The sequence below is a fragment of the Talpa occidentalis genome, unplaced genomic scaffold, assembly GCF_014898055.3.
Source record: "Talpa occidentalis isolate TD23 unplaced genomic scaffold, MPIMG_talOcc4v2.1 talOcc4.15, whole genome shotgun sequence".
NCBI classification, from domain to species: Eukaryota; Metazoa; Chordata; class Mammalia; order Eulipotyphla; family Talpidae; genus Talpa; species Talpa occidentalis.
Genome location: NW_023601543.1, coordinates 57,657,894 through 57,675,272, shown reverse-complemented (window position 1 = coordinate 57,675,272; position 17,379 = coordinate 57,657,894). Strand labels below are relative to the sequence as shown.

Genomic DNA, 17,379 nt, shown 5'->3' with positions numbered 1-17,379 from the left:
GGCGAGTTCTAGGGGTGAAGGGAGGTTTGGGGGAGTCATTGATGGAGGGTTGCGGAGTGAGTGATGGGGGGCCGAGAGGTCAGTGCTCAATGGTGGACAGAGTTACGGGGCTAGTCCGCTTTGAATGGGGGATTATTAAACTTTGGCTTTTACACCTTTTCCAGCACAGTGACCAGCGCTAAGGGTTCATAAGCACCCTTCAGGCGCACCCCTCCTGTCACTCTGCCCCTTCCCTCTACCCCATCCCCGAGATAAGGGTCTGCTGTGAATGCCCCAGCTGAAGTGAACTGCATCCGAAGTCTTCCCTCCGACTCCTGCTCCGAAGGACCCCAGCGAGGTGAGAAGGAAGAGGAACCTGAGAGGACTCAACTTACCTGGAGCCTCCCGCGAGCCGGGGACTTGCGAATGGTGGGCGGGGCCAGGTGCTGCTTTGGGGAGGTCGAGTGGAGGGTCCCCAGGGCCGATGGCTGAAAACGTCATAGGGACTAATAATTTGAAAGCATTTTTTGCTTCTTGGCTTTTAACAAATAAGTACCACATTTGAATTATAGAGTAATGAAAAAACAGGAGAAGAAAATCTAAAGGAACTAATGTTATCCCCCTACATTTAAATGTCCATCCGTAGACATTTTTATAATGTATAAAGGGTATACATTTTTAAACATGCATAGTTTTAAAATGGGTTCCTGCAGTTTTATAACCTACCTTTTTTTATTTAGAGGTTTACTGTGATTAGCTTAAAAAATTTTAACATACGGTAATTTAGATACATGTACCGAAAAGTACACTGATAAGTTCCAGTCATTATTTTTAATAGCGATATAGCATTTCATCCCTTGCATTGCCTTATTAATACCATATGATGAATCATTTAGGCTCGTTTAAATTTGGCACTGTTAAAATCAATGCTGAGGTAAAGGCGCAGAGAAATCATGATAAATTTCATTAAGGAAGATACCTAGAAGTACAATTTCTGGGTCAACACACAAGTACATATATTACAAATCCTGTTGTATTAGATGGTCACGTGAGGAAAACAAGAATACACAGGTGGTTGTTAAGAACACATGGTTGCCCAAACTTTCACATAACCCTGCTGGTCTGAGGGGATTTCTAGGCAGATAATTCTGTGCACCCCAAGCCTGATGGGGGTCTCTCATATGCTCTACTCTTCTTCATTCTTCAGCTCAGTCTTCACACCTATCTTCCCTTTCCCCAAGAAAAGCAGGAAATGGCTGAACTCCAAGTAAGTATGTTATTTCTTCCTTACTCTTACTGTATATGATGAGCCATGGAGAAATCTCTTCCATGAAATGGGAGATTATTAATAAACAAACATTAGGATCAGGGGAAAAAGAGCAAACAGATCAAGGCCAGATTAGAATGTGAACATGTGTGTAGCAAATACTAATGTACTGATGTTGAGCTGCAGATTTCTCTTTGAGCCTTTGGCAGCCAGAGGAAAATGTAACCTGTAACCTGACTCACTTTACTCATCAGGAGAGAGCACACCACATTGTCAGGGAAGTAAAGGTTTCCTGCAGTTGCCTACAGGACATTTATTTGTTGGGTTTTCTTGTGGATGGTGGAGTTGCTTGTAGCCACAACCTAGTGACATTTGCAGTCCCTGGTTTCCTGCAGATATTTCCTGTAGTGTTCCTCGGTGAGCTAAAGACATAGTATAATAATGCGTTTTGGGAATGGAATATCTTAGGGAACTTGGTTATGTTTCAAATAATTTCTTTTTTTTTTAAGAGGCATGTGTTTTTATTTATTTATTTGTTTGTTTTTTGTTTATTTGTTTGTTTATACAAGCACTGGGTACAGTCAGAAGCACGGGAGGGTGAGAGAATTCACCAGAGCCAGAGCGGGGAGCAGAGCAGGCAGAAGGACCAAAGTACACTGCTGAGGGGAGCAGCGGGCGGCAGGAGAGGTCTGCGCACCATGTGGGACCCTCCTCCGGTGGCCGGGGAGCAGCCGGGGATTGAACCGGCACCACAGAGGCCTTGGGCAGCTTCGCAACCCAGCGCTCAACCTCTGCGCCACCGGGGAGGCCCTCAAATAATTTCTTGTAGTAATTTTCTCATTTGGGCTTTTGATTCTCATCTGCAGACATCTGCAGTTTTCTTTCTTTCACTTTAAAAGCCAGTTTTTTTAAATTACTGTACAGTAAAATTGATTTTGTTGTCAGGTCTATAAATGTTAACACATGTATAGATTGGTATATGAATCTGTAGGCTAGATAATTTTTTCATCACCCTAGAAAACTGCCTCAGGCTCTCCCTTTATAGTCCTGTCCTCCTCTACCTAGAACCTCAGGCAACCACAGATCACTTCTGTGTCACTATAGTTTGTCTTTTCAAGAATGTCATGTAAGTGGAATCATACTGTATATATATAACTTTTTTAAATTAAACTTTCTTTTTAGATAATTGATTGACATGCAGTTGTAAGAATAATATAGAAATTTCGTGTACCCTTCACTAAGTTTCCCCCAGTGGTAACATCTTGCAAAACTGTAGTACAACCGTAGTGACATGGTTAAGACATAGTTCCATCCCTTATGTTGCCCTGTTATAGCCAACCCCCGCCCCCGCTTATCCCATTCCTAGACCCCTAATCTCTTCTCCATTTCTGGAATTTTGTCATTTCAAGGATGTGATATAAATAGAATCATATATTATGTGACCTTTTGGGATTGGATTTTTTTTAATTTGGGGGTCACATTTTTGCTATTCCATATGTGCACATCGCACTCACCCTCACCAAACCACCAGGGCCAATATCCCCATCTGCCTCCCTAAACCCATCCCCTCTATACCCCCTTTCCCTCTGGCTTTTATGATGTTTAGGTGAGTGCTGTGTATTTCCATTTTATTTAGCGTTTTTTTTGCATAAATGGATGTTGAATCTTGTTGACTACTTTTTCAGCAGCTATCAAGATGACCATGTGATTTTTATCTTCGCTTTTGTTTATCTGGTGAATGACATTAATCAATTTGCATATGTGGAACCAGCATTGCATTCCTGGGATGAAGCCTACTTGATTGTGGTGGATCATTTTCTTAACATGTTACTTTTTTGGATTTTGCTGGGATTTTCTTGAGGGTTTTTGCACGTAAGTTCATCAGAGATATTGTCTATAGTTTCCTTTTTTTTGTACTGTCTTTGTTTGGTCTTGGAATGAGGGTAGTGTTGGCCTCATAGAATAGATTGGGAAGTTTTCCTCCTTTAGAGAGTTTTTTTTTGAAGAGTTTGAGAAGGATAGGTATTAGGTCTTCTTTGAAAGTTTGGTAGAAATCACTGGAGAAGCCATCTAGTCCTGGGCTTTTGTTGTTCTTTTTTTTTTTTTGAATGTTCTAAATCTTTAAAAGTTTATATATGCGTGTGTATATATATAATTTTTATGTATATGTTCTTTTAAATCATTGTTCATTTTTGTACAATGTTTGATTTTTCCTCTCGGGTGTAATCCCCATAAAATTACCAATAATCACCATAAAATTACCAAGAATCACCATAAAATTACCAAGACACACGTGAACCATCACCATAGACTCTTGTGCTCTTCCCTCCAGTTTTGGCCCCTCTCCCTCCCCCTCCACTGATGAATGTCTCCAATTTATAGTTTGCCTGCTTGTTTTTGTCCTCCCCCACCATCCCTTGTATGGTTTCCCTATTTTCCTCCTATAAGTGAAACCAACAGATATTTTTCATTTTCCTTCTGATTTATTTCACTGAGCATAACCCCTTCCAGCTCCTTCTATGTTGTGAATGGCATGAGTTTTTTTTTTTTTTGATTGCTGAGTAGTATTCCATTGTGTATGTGTACCACATCTTTTTGATCCAGTCATCTGTTTTTGGGCATTTAGGTTGTTTCCATGTCTTAGCTATTATAAATAGTGCAGTGAACATAGGAGTGCAGGTTTCCTTTCTAATTAATGTTTTTGTGACCTTTGGGTAGATTCCTAGGAGAATTGATGGATCATATGGTAGCTTCATTTTTGGTAGTTTGAGGGTCCTCCACACAGCTTTCCATTGTGGTTGGACCACTTTGCATTCCCACTAGCAGTGTAGGAGAGTTCCTCCACATCCTCGCCAGCATTTGTTCTTGCCAGTTTTTTTTTTTTTTTAATGTGGGCCATTCTCACTGGTGTGAAGTGGTATCTCATTGTGGTTTTGATTTGCATTTCCCTGATTATAAGTAATATTAAACATTCTTTCATATGCCTGTTGCCATTTGCCTTATCCTCTTTGGAGAAGTGTCTTTTTAGCTCTTCCACCCATTTTTTGACTGGATTGTTTGCTTTGTCTTTGTCGAGTCCTGTGAACTCCTTGTAGATATTTGAAGTCAGTCCCTTATCTGTTGTATGGAGTGCAAATATTTTCTCCCATACCATAGAGTGTCTCTTTGTTTTGGATATTGTCTCTTTTGTGTACAGAAACTTTTTAGTTTGATATAGTCCCAGCTGTTTATCTTTTCCTTCACCTCCTTTGTTTTGGGGGATGAGTCTTTAAAGATGTTTCTGATATGTGTGTCATGGAGTGTTTTCCCTATGTTTTCTTCTATATATTTTATGGTCTCAGGTCTTATGTTCAAGTCTTTTATCCATTTTGAATTGGTTTTTGTGCATGGTATAAAGTAGTGGTCTAGTTTCATTCTTTTGCATGTGATGGACCAGTTTTCCCAGCGCCATTTATTGAACAGACTGTCCTCATTCCATTGCATATTCTTTGCTCCTTTGTCATATATTAGTTGTCCATATATGTGTGGCTTTATTTCTGGGTTTTCAATTTGATTCCATTGTTCTATGTGTCTGTTTTTGCTCCAGTACCATACCGTTTTAATTTTTAGGGCTTTGTAGTATAGTTTGACATCTGGGTGTTTGATACCTCCAGTCTCCTTCGTTTTAGTCTGTAGAGCTTTGACTATTTGAGGTTTTTTGTAATTCCATATGAATTTTAGCAATATTTGTTCTATTTCTTTCATGAAAGCCATTGAGACTTTTATTGGAATTGCATTGACTCTGTAAATTGCTTTTGGTAGGATGGCCATTTTAATTATGTTAATTCTTCCAATCCATGAGCAGGGGATGTCTTTCCATTTCTTTATGTCATCTTCTATTTCTTTTAACAATTTTTATATATTTTTTTTTTGTATAGGTCTTTCACCTCCTTTGTTAGGTTTATTCCCAGGTATTTTTTTCTTTTTTTGGTACAATTGTAAATGGGATGGGTTTTTTTTTTATTTCTTCTTCTTTGGACTGATTGTTTGCATATAGGAAGGCTACTGATTTTTGCGTGTTGATTTTGTATCCTGCTATATTACTAAATTGGTTGATTATTTTGATTAATTTTTCTGTAGAGTTTTTAAGGTTTTCTATGTGTATTACCATATCATCTGCAAATAGTAATAGTTTTACTTCTTCTTTCTCTATTTTAATTCCTTGTATGTCTTTATCTTGCCTTATTGCTCTAACTAGGAATTCTAGTATTATATTGAAAACCAGTGGTGAGAATGGACATATTTGTTTTGTTCCAGATCTTGTAGGGAAGGCTTTCAGCTTTTTCACCATTGAGAATGATATTGGCTGTGGGTTTGTCGTATATGGCTTTTATTTATTTTTTTTTGATACCTCATCCATTCATTTTTATTCTTTTTTTTTTAAGAGAGAAGCATCCTGTGCTTTTCTTATTTTTTTTTTAAATAATAAATTTTATTTTTATATTCCCCCATACAATTGCAAATGCCCCATTCTGACCCCAATCCTTCCCCTCCCGCCCCCACCCCAAAAAGTGTCTCTGGTTCATAGTTTTTTGTTGATTTTGATTTTCACTTTCTTATATTCATTTTCCTGGTCCCTTATTTAAGTTTTCTAGATTCCTGCTATGAGTGAGACCATCCGGTATTTTTCTTTTCTTTTTGGCTTATTTCGCTGAGCATGATCCCTTCCAGCGCCATCCATGTTGCTGCAAATTGCATGTGTTTATCTTTTTTGAACGCTGAGTAATATTCCATGGTATATATGTACCACATCTTCTTGATCCAGTCATCAATTTTTGGGCATTTGGGTTGTTTCCAAAGCTTAGCTATTGTAAACAGTGCTGCTATAAACATAGGGGTGCAGGTGCTCTTTGGAATGGATGTTTCTGTGTCCTTTGGGTAAATACCTAGGAGTGGAATTGCTGGATCATATGGAAGCTCTATGTTTAGTAGGTCCAGAAATCTCCACACAGCTCTCCACAGTGGTTGGACCAGTTTGCACTCCCACCAACAGTGCAGAAGAGTTCCTTTTTCTCCACACCCTCGCCAACATTTGTTGGTGCTAGTTTTTTTAATATGTGCCATTCTCACTGGTGTAAGATGGTATCTCATGGTAGTTTTGATTTGCATTTCCCTGATGACAAGTGATGTTGAACATTTTTTCATATGCCTGTTGGCCATTTGCATTTCCTCTTCAGAGAAGTTTCTTTTTAGCTCTTCTGCCCATTTTTTGACTGGATTATTTTCTTTGTTGTTGTTGAGTCTCATCAGCTCTTTGCAGATTTTGTGATCAGTCCTTTATCATTAGTGTTGGGTGCAAAAATGTTCTCCCAGTTGGTGGGGTTTCTCTTGTTTTTGTTATTGTCTCTTTTGCTGTGCAGAAGCTCTTTAATTTGATGTAGTCCCAGCTGTTTATCTTTGCCTTCACTATCACTGCTTTGGGTGATGTGTCTGTAAAGATGTCTTTGATGTGCAAATCCTGTAGTGTTTCGCCTATATTTCCTTCTATGTATTTTATGGTTTCAGGTCTTATGTCTAGTTCTTTAATCCATTTTGAGTTGATTTTTGTGTATGGTGTGAGGTAGTGGTCAAGCTTCATTCTTTTGCATGTAGCGACCCAGTTTTCCCAGCACCATTTATTGAACAAACTTTCTTTGCTCCAATGCATAGTCTTTGCTCCTTTGTCAACGATTAGTTGACCATAAATCTGTGGGTTTATTTCTGGATTTTCTATTCGATTCCATTGGTCTGTATGTCTGTTCTTGTTCCAATACCATGCAGTTTTGATGATTATGGCTTTGTAGTATAGTTTGAAGTCTGGGAGTGTGATGCCTCCATTTCCTTCTTTTTTTTTTCAGTAGAGCTTTGGCTATTCGGGGTTTTTGGTGATTCCATATGAATTTCATCAATAATTGTTCTATTTCTTTGAAGAATGACATTGAAATTTTGATTGGAATAGCATTGAATCTGTATATTGCTTTTGGTAGGATGGCCATTTTAATAATGTTATTCTTCCAATCCATGAGCAGGGGATGTCTTTCCATTTCTTTGTGTCTTCTTCTATTTCTTTTAACAGTGTTTTATAGTTTTCTTTGTATAGGTCCTTTACCTCTTTTGTTAGATTTATTCCCAAATATTTGATTTTTTTTGTTTCGATAATAAAAGGGATGTTTTTTTTTTATTTCTTCTTCTTCAGATTTGTTGTTTGTGTATAGGAAGGCTACTGACTTTTGCGTGTTGATTTTGTATCCTGCCACTTTACTGAATTGATTGATGAGTTGAATTAGTTTTTCTGTGGAGATTTTGGGGTTCTCTATGTATATTATCATATCATCTGCAAATAGTGATAGTTTGACTTCTTCTTTTCCTATTTGGATTCCTTGGATGTCTTTCTCTTGTCTTATTGCTCTGGCTAGGACTTCCAGTATTATATTGAAAAGCAGTGGTGAGAGTGGACATCCTTGTCTTGTTCCAGATCTTAATGGAATTGCTTTCAGCTTTTCACCATTGATATGATACTGGCTGTTGGCTTGTCATAGATGGCCTTTATGATGTTGAGGTATGTTCCTTGTATCCCCAGAATTTCAAGGGCTTTTATCATGAATGGGTGTTGCACTTTGTCGAAAGCTTTCTCAGCATCTATTGATATTATCATATGGTTTTTATATTTCTTTTTGTTGATGTGTTGGATAATGTTGATTGATTTTCGGATGTTAAACCATCCTTGTGTCCCTGGAATGAATCCAACTTGGTCGTGGTGAATTATCTTATGGATACATTGTTGGATTCTGATAGCTAAAATTTTATTGAGGATTTTTGCATCAGCGTTCATTAGGGAGATTGGCCTGTAGTTTTCCTTTTTTGTGTTGTCCTTATTCGGTTTTGGTATTAGTATAATATTGGCTTCATAGAACGTGTTTGGTATTGTCCCTTCCTTCTCAATTTTTTGGAAGAGTTTGTGAAGGATAGGCACTAATTCGTCTCTGAATGTTTGGTAGAATTCATTTGTAAATCCATCAGGTCCTGGGCTTTTGTTTTTGGGGAGGTTTTTGATTACCATTTCAATTTCGCTAATTGTAATTGGTCTGTTTAGGTGTTCTATTTCTTCTTTATCTAGCTTTGGGTGATTGTAGAGTTGTAGGAATTTGTCCATCTCCTCTAGATTGTTGAACTTGTTTCGTATATGGCTTTTATTATGTCAAAGTATGTTCCTTCAGGATAGAATATTTTTTCTTGTCTGTTAGGATTGTGAACATTTTCTTCTACTCTTTTCTTGCCTGGAAAATCTTGGGGTAGAATCCAAAGACAGTCTAAGTTGGCTGTCTTTGTATCTTATTTTCTTCTTCCTTGCTTTCTGTAAAATTTTTCTTTATCTTCGATAATTTTACAATGGTATGTTTTGGTGTAGGTCTTTTGCATTTAAAAATGTGGGTGTTACCTGCAGCTCCCAACAGTAGTGTGTTTCAATCTGCCTGTTCGGTTCTCCACTCTCTCTGGTGAATCCTCTCTCCCCTCCCCCACACCTCTGGCCTGTACCCCAGTTCTTGTATGCATAAATAAATAAATCCTTAAAAAATGAAAAATAATAAAAATAATAAAAATTTGGGTGTTATCCAATGAAATACTATTCAGCAATCAAAAAAGATAAACTCATGCCATTTGCAGCAACATGGATGGAGCTTGAAGGGGTTATGCTCGGTGAAATAAGCCAGAAGGAAAATGAAAAATATCTGATGGTTTCGCTTATAGGAGGTATATAGGAGAACCAAATAAGGGATAAGAAAAAAAATAATAATAATAAATTAAAAAAAAAATTAGGGCCTCCCTGGTGGCGCAAGGGTTAAGCACCGCACTATGAAGCAGTCCACAGCCTCTGCAGCACGAGTTCCATCCCCATCCTGCCAGGGAGAAACCCACATGGCGAGGCAGACCTCTCCTGCCTCACCCGCTGCTCCCCTCAGCAGTGTGTTTCAGTCAGTCTGCCTGTTCTGCTCCCCGCTCTGTCTCTGGTGGATCCTCTCACCCCCCGCATCTCTGGCCTGTACCCCAGCTCTTGTATGCATAAATAAAAAAAAAATAAAAACAAAATTAACAGGCAACTATAAATCAGAGACATTCTGCTGGCGAGGAGGAGGGAGAGGGATCAAAATGGGAGGGACGAGCACAAGGGACTGTGGTGATGGTACATGGGTGAACTGGTGGTGGGAATTTCATGGGACTATACCTGAGAGGAGAAAGTAAACATTGTATAAAAATGAACAATGATGTAAAATATATAAAAATAAATTATTTAAAAAGATAACAATAAAAAAATGGGTATTCTCTTTCCTTCCTGAACATCCATTTTTAATTCAATCCTCAGGTTTGGGAAATTCTTGGTTTTTATTTCTTTGAACTAGAGTCTCTGCTCTTCTCACTTTCTTCACCTTCTGGAAAGTCAGTTATCCTTAAGTTTCCTTTTCTAATTGATATTTCTTGTAGTTTCCTCATTTTTCCTTTGTCTTGTTCTCTCTCTTTCTAATTAGGTGGATTGTTGATTTGCATTTAATTCTCTTTACAGTACTTTCTAAATTTGTCTGCTTTTCATTCAGTGTCTCTTTTTGTGATCTTTGGATATTTTCAGTCTCTTTGGTGAAAAACTCTGTGTTCTTGGATCTCCTTTCTAAGATTTTTCACCTACCTACTGCCTTTGACTGACCTTCCAGTATCTCATTTAACATTTTAAATATTGTTGTTTTCAAGTCTTTTTCTGATAGGTATTCCATTTCTGTATTCTTTCTGTTCTCATTTTGTTTTTCCATCTTGTGTTCAGATGTTCCTTGCTTCCTAGGCATGAGTATTACCTTATTTGCTTTTTGTGTGTATGTGTGGTTAGAATACTGGGGTTTCTCCTCTTTGTCTACCTTGGCATGAAGAGGGGGCAGGCTGGGAATCTGGGATTTAAGTCCTTGATCTCAGTTTGAGGAGTGAAGTTGGTCTCCTCTGCCTCCTTTCCTTTCTCGCCACAGCAAACTGCCTTCAGGTTTTAGTTGTCTTAACTTCCCACCCCACCTCCCTGCTTTTCCTTTCTTCCCTTACTCCTGATCTGTGAAGCTTGAGTCTCCTGGTGGGAGGAGCTAGGTCTGGACTGCAGGGCTCATGCCAGGACTCAGTTGGGCATATCAGGGGGCTTAGCTACTGAGTGTGGCATATGGAGCTTATCACTATGGATACCAGTTGTGGCCATAGCAGCCCTACTTCCATCACTGCCATCCCATCTCTGCAGCGCTCCAAGATCTTTGCCTTTTTGTTGCTTTTCCCAGGGATTCATGAGTTATTTCATAAGACCTCTCTGCTATTGGACCTGCCACAGAACCTGGCCTGTCTTAGCCTGGCATCTCTTTGCTCTCCTTCTGGGAGGGGGATGGGAGAAAGCTTTCCATGCAGGTCCTGGAGATTCCAATCTCCCCATTCAGGACTGCACCTACAGAGCTACCACTGTCCCAGGGTCAGACTTGAACCTGTATGGTAGCAAAATTCCTCCAGAAAATGTCACTATATCCCAGGTGCCCCTTTTGTGGCTTGGGTGGCCAACTCCCAACCTGTTCTGCCAGATATGGGGTACCTGCTCTCCCAGTCACACTCCCCTTTGCTTCCTCCCCTCCTTCCCATCAGCATCTCAAACCTTAGTTTGAGATCTCAGTGGGAAAGTCCTGGTTCTTCCTTTGAGCAGTTATTTTTTTTTTAATAGTTGTTATTAGGGGATGAAGCTGATCCTAACCTCTTTAATCCACCATGTTGTGGGTGGACTCCTCTTGGATTTCTTTTTTTAATTCAGTGTAAAAAATTCCTCGAGATTCAGTCAACTTGTGTGTCAGTAGTTATCTTTTTACTACTGAGTATTTCATGGCATAAATGTACCAAAGCTTATTTATCCATACACCCATTGAAAAATATTTTAGTAATTTCCAAGGTTTGGGAATTATGAGTAGATCTGCTTTAAACATTCACACACAGATTTTTGTGTGAACTTATGTTTTCATTTCTCTAGAGTAAATGTTGGATTGCTGGGTCATATGGTAAGTCTATAATTAACTTTTTAAGAATCTGCAGAGTTGTTTTCCAGAATGACTTCATCATTTTTCTTTTCTGCCAGCAATGTAAAGAATTCCAATGTGTCACGTTTTTGTCAACACTTAGCATTGTCAGAATTTTTTATTTTAGTCATTCTAATAGCTTAGTGATACAGCATCATGGTTTCTATTTTAGTTTCTCTAATGTCTGATTATGTTGAATATCTTTATATATGCTTATTTACTTTTTTATTTTCTCTTTGGTAAAGTGTCTTCTATCAAAAGTCTTATGCTCATTTTTAAATCGGATTTTCTAACTATTGAGTTTTGAGAGTTTCTTGTATATTCTGTATATAAATCTTTTGTCAGATACAGATTTGTAAATATTTTCTCTAAATGTATGACTTCTCCATATGTTCTCTTAATAATGTTTACACAGCAAGAACTTTTAATTTTGAAAATTCAATCTTTATGGGTCGTGCTTTTGGTGTCATGTCTAAGAATTCTTTGCCTAACCCACAGTTAGGAAGATTTTCTCCTATTCTGTATGTTTTATAGTTTTAGGATTTACATTCAGACCTATGATCCATTTTACATTAATCTCTGTATTAGGCATAAGAATTAGGTTGAGGTTCATTATTTTATACATGACTTTTCTATTATTCTAACCCGATTTGTTGAAAGGTCCATTTTTTTCTCCATTTTCTGAATTGCTTTTACAATTTTATCAAAGACCAATTGTTTTTATTTGTGGGGTTAATTTTTATTCTTTGACCTATGTATTTGTGATACTGTGATTTATGAGAAATACATATTTTGGTCATCATAGATATTTGGTCTTTATCCACAGTTTCTAAATCGTAATTACCAAAATCATTGGAATTTCCTAAGTTTTGTCTTTTGCTTTGTGAGTGAGATGACTTTTGGACCTTATGTAAGGATGGGGTCCAGTTGCCAGGAAAACCCACTTTTGATTAAAGAGTCAGAAATTCCAGTTCCACCCAGGACCTCTAGGGAGGGTCAGGTGTAGAGTTCCTGTTCCATTGCCAGGGATTTAATCAATCATGCCTATGTAATGATGCTTCTATAAAAGCCCAAAAGAATGAACTTCAGAGAACTTCTCTGAAGCTCTGTGCCTTTTCCCCATACCTTGCCCTATCCCTTTCTTCATCTGACTATCCCTTAGTTACATTCTTTATTTAAAAAACAGTGATTAATGTGTAAATGGGTTTCCCAAGTTCTGTGAGCTGCTCTAGCAAATTAATCAAATCTGAGGCTGGTATGTTGGGAAGCTCTGTAGCCGGTCTATCAGAAGCACAGGTAAGTAACCTAGGCTTGTGACTGTCACCTGAAGTCTGCAGAGGGGGTGTGTGTGAACTTCTGGTCTGTAACCAGTTAGTCAGAAGCATCAGTAACAGCCTGGGCTTGCTTTTGATGTCTGATGTGGAGGGCATTCTTGGGATACTGAGTCCTTTACCTTTGGAATCTGATGCTGTCTCTGGATAGAGAGTGGCAGAATTGAGTTGAATAAAACAGTATCTAACCCTCTGCCAGTACCACACTGTTTTCATTATAGCTTTATACTAAGTTGTAAAGTCAGGTGTAGTTTCTCCAACTTTATTCTACCTTTTCGAGATTGTTTGACTAGTCTTATTCTTTTGCTTTAATCTTCATTTTTAAAAAGATTATTTATTCATACAACGACTGGGGTACAGGCCAGAGGTGCCGGGGGTGAGAGGATTCACCAGAGACAGAGTGGGGAGCAGAACAGGCAGATCTACTGAAATACACTGCTGAGGGGAGCAGCATGCGAGACAGGAGAGGTCTGCTGTGCCACGTGGGTAGCTTCCTGGCCAGAGGATGCGGATAGCTTCACAGTGCTGTACTTAATCCCTTGCGCCACCAGAGAGGCCCTGCCTTAATCTTTAAATTAAGATTTAGAACACTCTTATTTACATATCTGCAAATTGTTTTGCTAGACTTTTTTTTTTAAAGGAAATTTTAGTGATTATTTATTTATTTATTTATTTATACAAGCATCAGAAGCGCAGGAGGGTGAAAGGATTCACCAGAGTCAGAGAGGGGAACAGAATAGGCAGACAGACGAAGTACACTGCTGAGGGGAGCAGCGGGCGGCAGGAGAGGTCTGCGCGCCATGTGGGACCCTCCCCGGCGGCCGGGGATCGAACTGGCGCTGCAGAGGCTGCGGGCAGCTTCTCAACCCAGCGCTCAACCGCTGTGCCCTGGGGAGGCCCCTTGCTAGACTTTTGATAGGAATTGAATTAAATCTGTAGATCGGTTTGGGGGAGAATTAACATCTTTATAATGTTGTGGCTTCCAATGATGAACACAGTGTATCCATTTATTTAGATCTTTTTAGATTTATTTCATTAACATTTTGTAATTTCCAGCATACAAATCTTCCATGTGTATATTAATTTGTTTGGGCTTCCTTAACAAAATGCCACAGACATGGACTTTAACAACAGAAATCTACTTTCTTACAATTCTGGAGAAGTTCCAGATAAATGTGCTGTCAGGTTGATTTCTGGTAAGGTCTTCCATCCTTGTTTGTTACTGGCCATCCTCTCACCATGTCCTCACATAGCCCTTGCTCTGTCAGTTGCAGAGGGAGATAGGGAGCTCTGTGGTTCTACTACCTTTTATAAGGCTACTAGTCCTATCAGATACAGGCTCCAATTTTATTTTTTTTAAAGATTTATTTATTTATGCCTACAAGAGCTGGGGTACAGGCCTGAGGTGTGGGGGGCAAGAGGATTCACCAGAGACAGAGTGGGGAACAGAACAGGCAGATTGACTGAAATACACTGCTGAGGGGAGCAGTGGGTGAGTCAGGAGAGGTCTGCTGCGCCATGTGGGTCTCCCCACTGGCCGGGGATCAAACTCGTGCTGCAGTGGCTGTGGATAGCTTCATAGGTTGTGTCTTAACACCTTGTGCCACCAGAGAGACCCAAGGCTCCAATTTTATGACCTCATTTAATCTTGATTACCTTATTAAAGGCCCTATCTACAAATTCAGAGTCCCCTTGGTAGATTAGGACTTCAGTTTATGAATTTGGGGAGATACTGGTCATTCCACAATGACATGTTTTGTAAGATTTACACGTGTTTCATTTTTCAAGCTATTTTTTAATTTTAATTTATATATATATATATTACATCATTCTTTCTTTTTGTACAATGCATGCTTTCTCCTCTCAGGTGTAGTCCCCGCAAAATTCCCACAACCAATTCACCTGTGTACCATCACCATAGTCCCTTGTGTAAGAACAGATTCCCTCCCGTTTTGATCCCTCTTCCTCCCCCGCCCCCCACAGTGTGTATCTAATTAATAGTAGCGTGTTAATTTTGTTGTTTAATTTATTATAATTATTTCTTTTTCCTGGTCCCTTATTTGGTTCTCCTATATTCCTCCTGTAAGTGAAACCATCTGACATTTTTCCTTTTCCTTCTGGTTTATTTCACTGAGCATAATTCCTTCCAACTACATCCATGTTGCTGCAAATGGCATGAGTTTATCTTTTTGGATTGCTGACTAGTATTCCATTGTGTATGTATACTACACCTTCTTGATTCAGTCATCTGTTTTTGGGCATTTGGGTTGTTTCCATGTCTTGCCTATTGTAAATAGTGCTGCAGTAAACATAGGGGTGCAGGTATCCTTTTGATTTAATGTTTTGTTTTTTTAAAGATTCATCTATTTATGCATACAGTATCTGGGGTATAGGCCAGAGGTGTGGGGGTTGAGAGGATCTACTGGAGACAGAGTGGGAAGCAGAACAGGCAGATTGACCGAAATACACTGCTGAGGGGAGCAGCTGGGGAGACAGGAGAGGTCTGCTGTGCCATGTGGGCAGCTCCCTGACTAGGGATCGAACTCGTGCCGCAGTGGCTGTGGACAGCTTCATAGGCTGTGCCCTAACCCCCTGCGCCACCAGGGAGGCCTAATATAATGTTTTTAAAGCTACTTTAAATGGTGGTGTTTTTAAGTTTTGGTTCCAATATTCATTGCCACTATATAAATCTATGATTTATTTGTCTGTTGACCTTTGCTTTGGTCTGACTGTTTCTTTCCCCAGAAAATACACACGTTGAAATTGTAATGCCCAAAGCGATAGGGTTAGGAGGTGGGACTTCCTCTTCTTTATTTATTTACTTATTTATATAAGTAATACAAGTGTTTATTTTATACAGTGAATTATCCATTACTGTCATTATTTATTTCCATGCTCAGTTGTGCTGAGTTGGCCAGTGGGAACCCATTTAAGCTGATTTCTGAGCTCTTCTTATTTTCTGACACAGCAAGATGTTCCAGCTCTTATCTTTTGCTTGCCTGCTCTAGGTCTAGAATCAGCCATTTCTGCAAAGAGTCCTGTTAGTGGTTCCTGTGTGTGGATAATGATTCATAGAAGCCAAAGTCTAGATGTGCTCATTGCTGGGTATGCTCATTGCTACTGGGAGATCATTACTTCTAGTCCTTTTTGTGAGTAGACTCTGTGCTTATGTGTGCACATATACATGGCTTGAATTCATATTGTATCTAGGAATCTTCCGAGTTTTGCTTTTTAAAAAAGATTTATTTATTTATTTATTTATTTATTTATTTATACAAGCACTGGATACAGTCAGAAGCGCGGGAGGGTGAGAGAATTCACCAGAGCCAGAGCAGGAAGCAGAGCAGGCAGAAGGACCGAAGTACACTGCTGAGGGGAGCAGCGGGCGGCAGGAGAGGTCTGCGCGCCATGTGGGACCCTCCTCCAGTGGCCGGGGAGCAGCCTGGGATCTAACCGGTACTGCAGAGGCCGCACGCAGCTTCGCAGCCCAGCGCTCAACCACTGCGCCACCGGGGAGGCCCTTCCTAGTTTTGATTTAATGGGGTACAGGCCAGAGGTGTGGGGGGTGAGAGGATTCACCAGAGACAGAGTAGGGAACAGAACAGGCAGACTGACTGAAACACACTGTTTCGCCCACTGCTCCCCTCAGCAGTGTATTTCAGTCAATCTGCCTGTTCTGTTCCCCACTCTGTCTCTAGTGAATCCTCTCACCCACAGCACCTCTGGCCTATACCCCAGTTCTTGTATGCATAAATAAATAAATCTTAAAAAAAATCAAAATCAACAAGCAGCTATAAACCAGAGACACACTACCGGGGGCAGAGAAGGGAATTGGATCAAATAGTTTTCTTTTTAAAAACAAGCACATAATCACTTCTCAGCCTTTTACTAAGATCAAAGTAGTATCTGTTCTTATCTGTTTAAAAATAATCAGATAGGGGCCTCCCCAGTGGCACAGTGGTTGAATGCTGGGTTGCGAAGCTGCCCGAGGCCTCTGTGGCGCCGGTTCCATCCCCGGCTGCTCCCCGGCCACTGGAGGAGGGTCCCACATGGCGCGCAGACCTCTCCTGCGCCGCTGCTCCCTCAGCAGTGTACTTCAGTCCTTCTGCCTGCTCTGCTTCCTGCTCTGGCTCTGGTGAATTCTCTCACCCTCCCGCGCTTCTGACTGTACCCAGTGCTTGTATAAACAAACAAACAAACAAACAAACAAATAAATAAATAAAAATACATGCCTCTTTAAAAAAATAAAAATAATAAGATAAATGTATATTTTTTAATCTCCCCTTATTATACAAAAGGTAGTATACTTTTTAATAGACTATTTTGTGCTTTATTTCCTTAACAGTGTATCCCAGAAATTGCTCCATGTAAGTTTGCAGATATTGAGGGGGTAGGGGTGAGGAAAATTTGCAAATATTGTTCGCATTTTTATAGCTACATAGTATTCTGATGATGGTTGTACCAGCTTATTCATCCGTTCTCCTATGTATGTGAGAATTTTGATTGTTTCCAGTGTTTTGCAATTAAGAATAACACTGCTTGAAATATTTTGTGTTGTCATGTTTCCCTTTAGTGCAGGTATGTTTTCTATATAAATTCCTTACAAGTGGCATTGCTAAGTTAAAGGCTAAATGCACTTGTAGTTTTGTTAGCTATTGCCAAATTCCCTTCTATAGGGTTTTGTTGTTTTCTGTACCCATCAATGATG

General features: G+C 39.5%; 1 protein-coding gene across 1 annotated transcript in view; it reads left to right on the top strand.

Annotated features, from left to right (window-relative positions):
• Positions 1–17,379, top strand: part of ZNF182 (zinc finger protein 182) — a 36,826-nt gene that overhangs the window by 103 nt on the left and 19,344 nt on the right. The window contains exons 2-3 of the mRNA XM_037512456.1: positions 165–337; positions 1,187–1,246. Of these exons, the coding sequence (XP_037368353.1) occupies positions 1,232–1,246 (15 nt within the window). The 5' untranslated portion in view covers positions 165–337; positions 1,187–1,231. The remainder of the gene's footprint in view (positions 1–164; positions 338–1,186; positions 1,247–17,379) is intronic.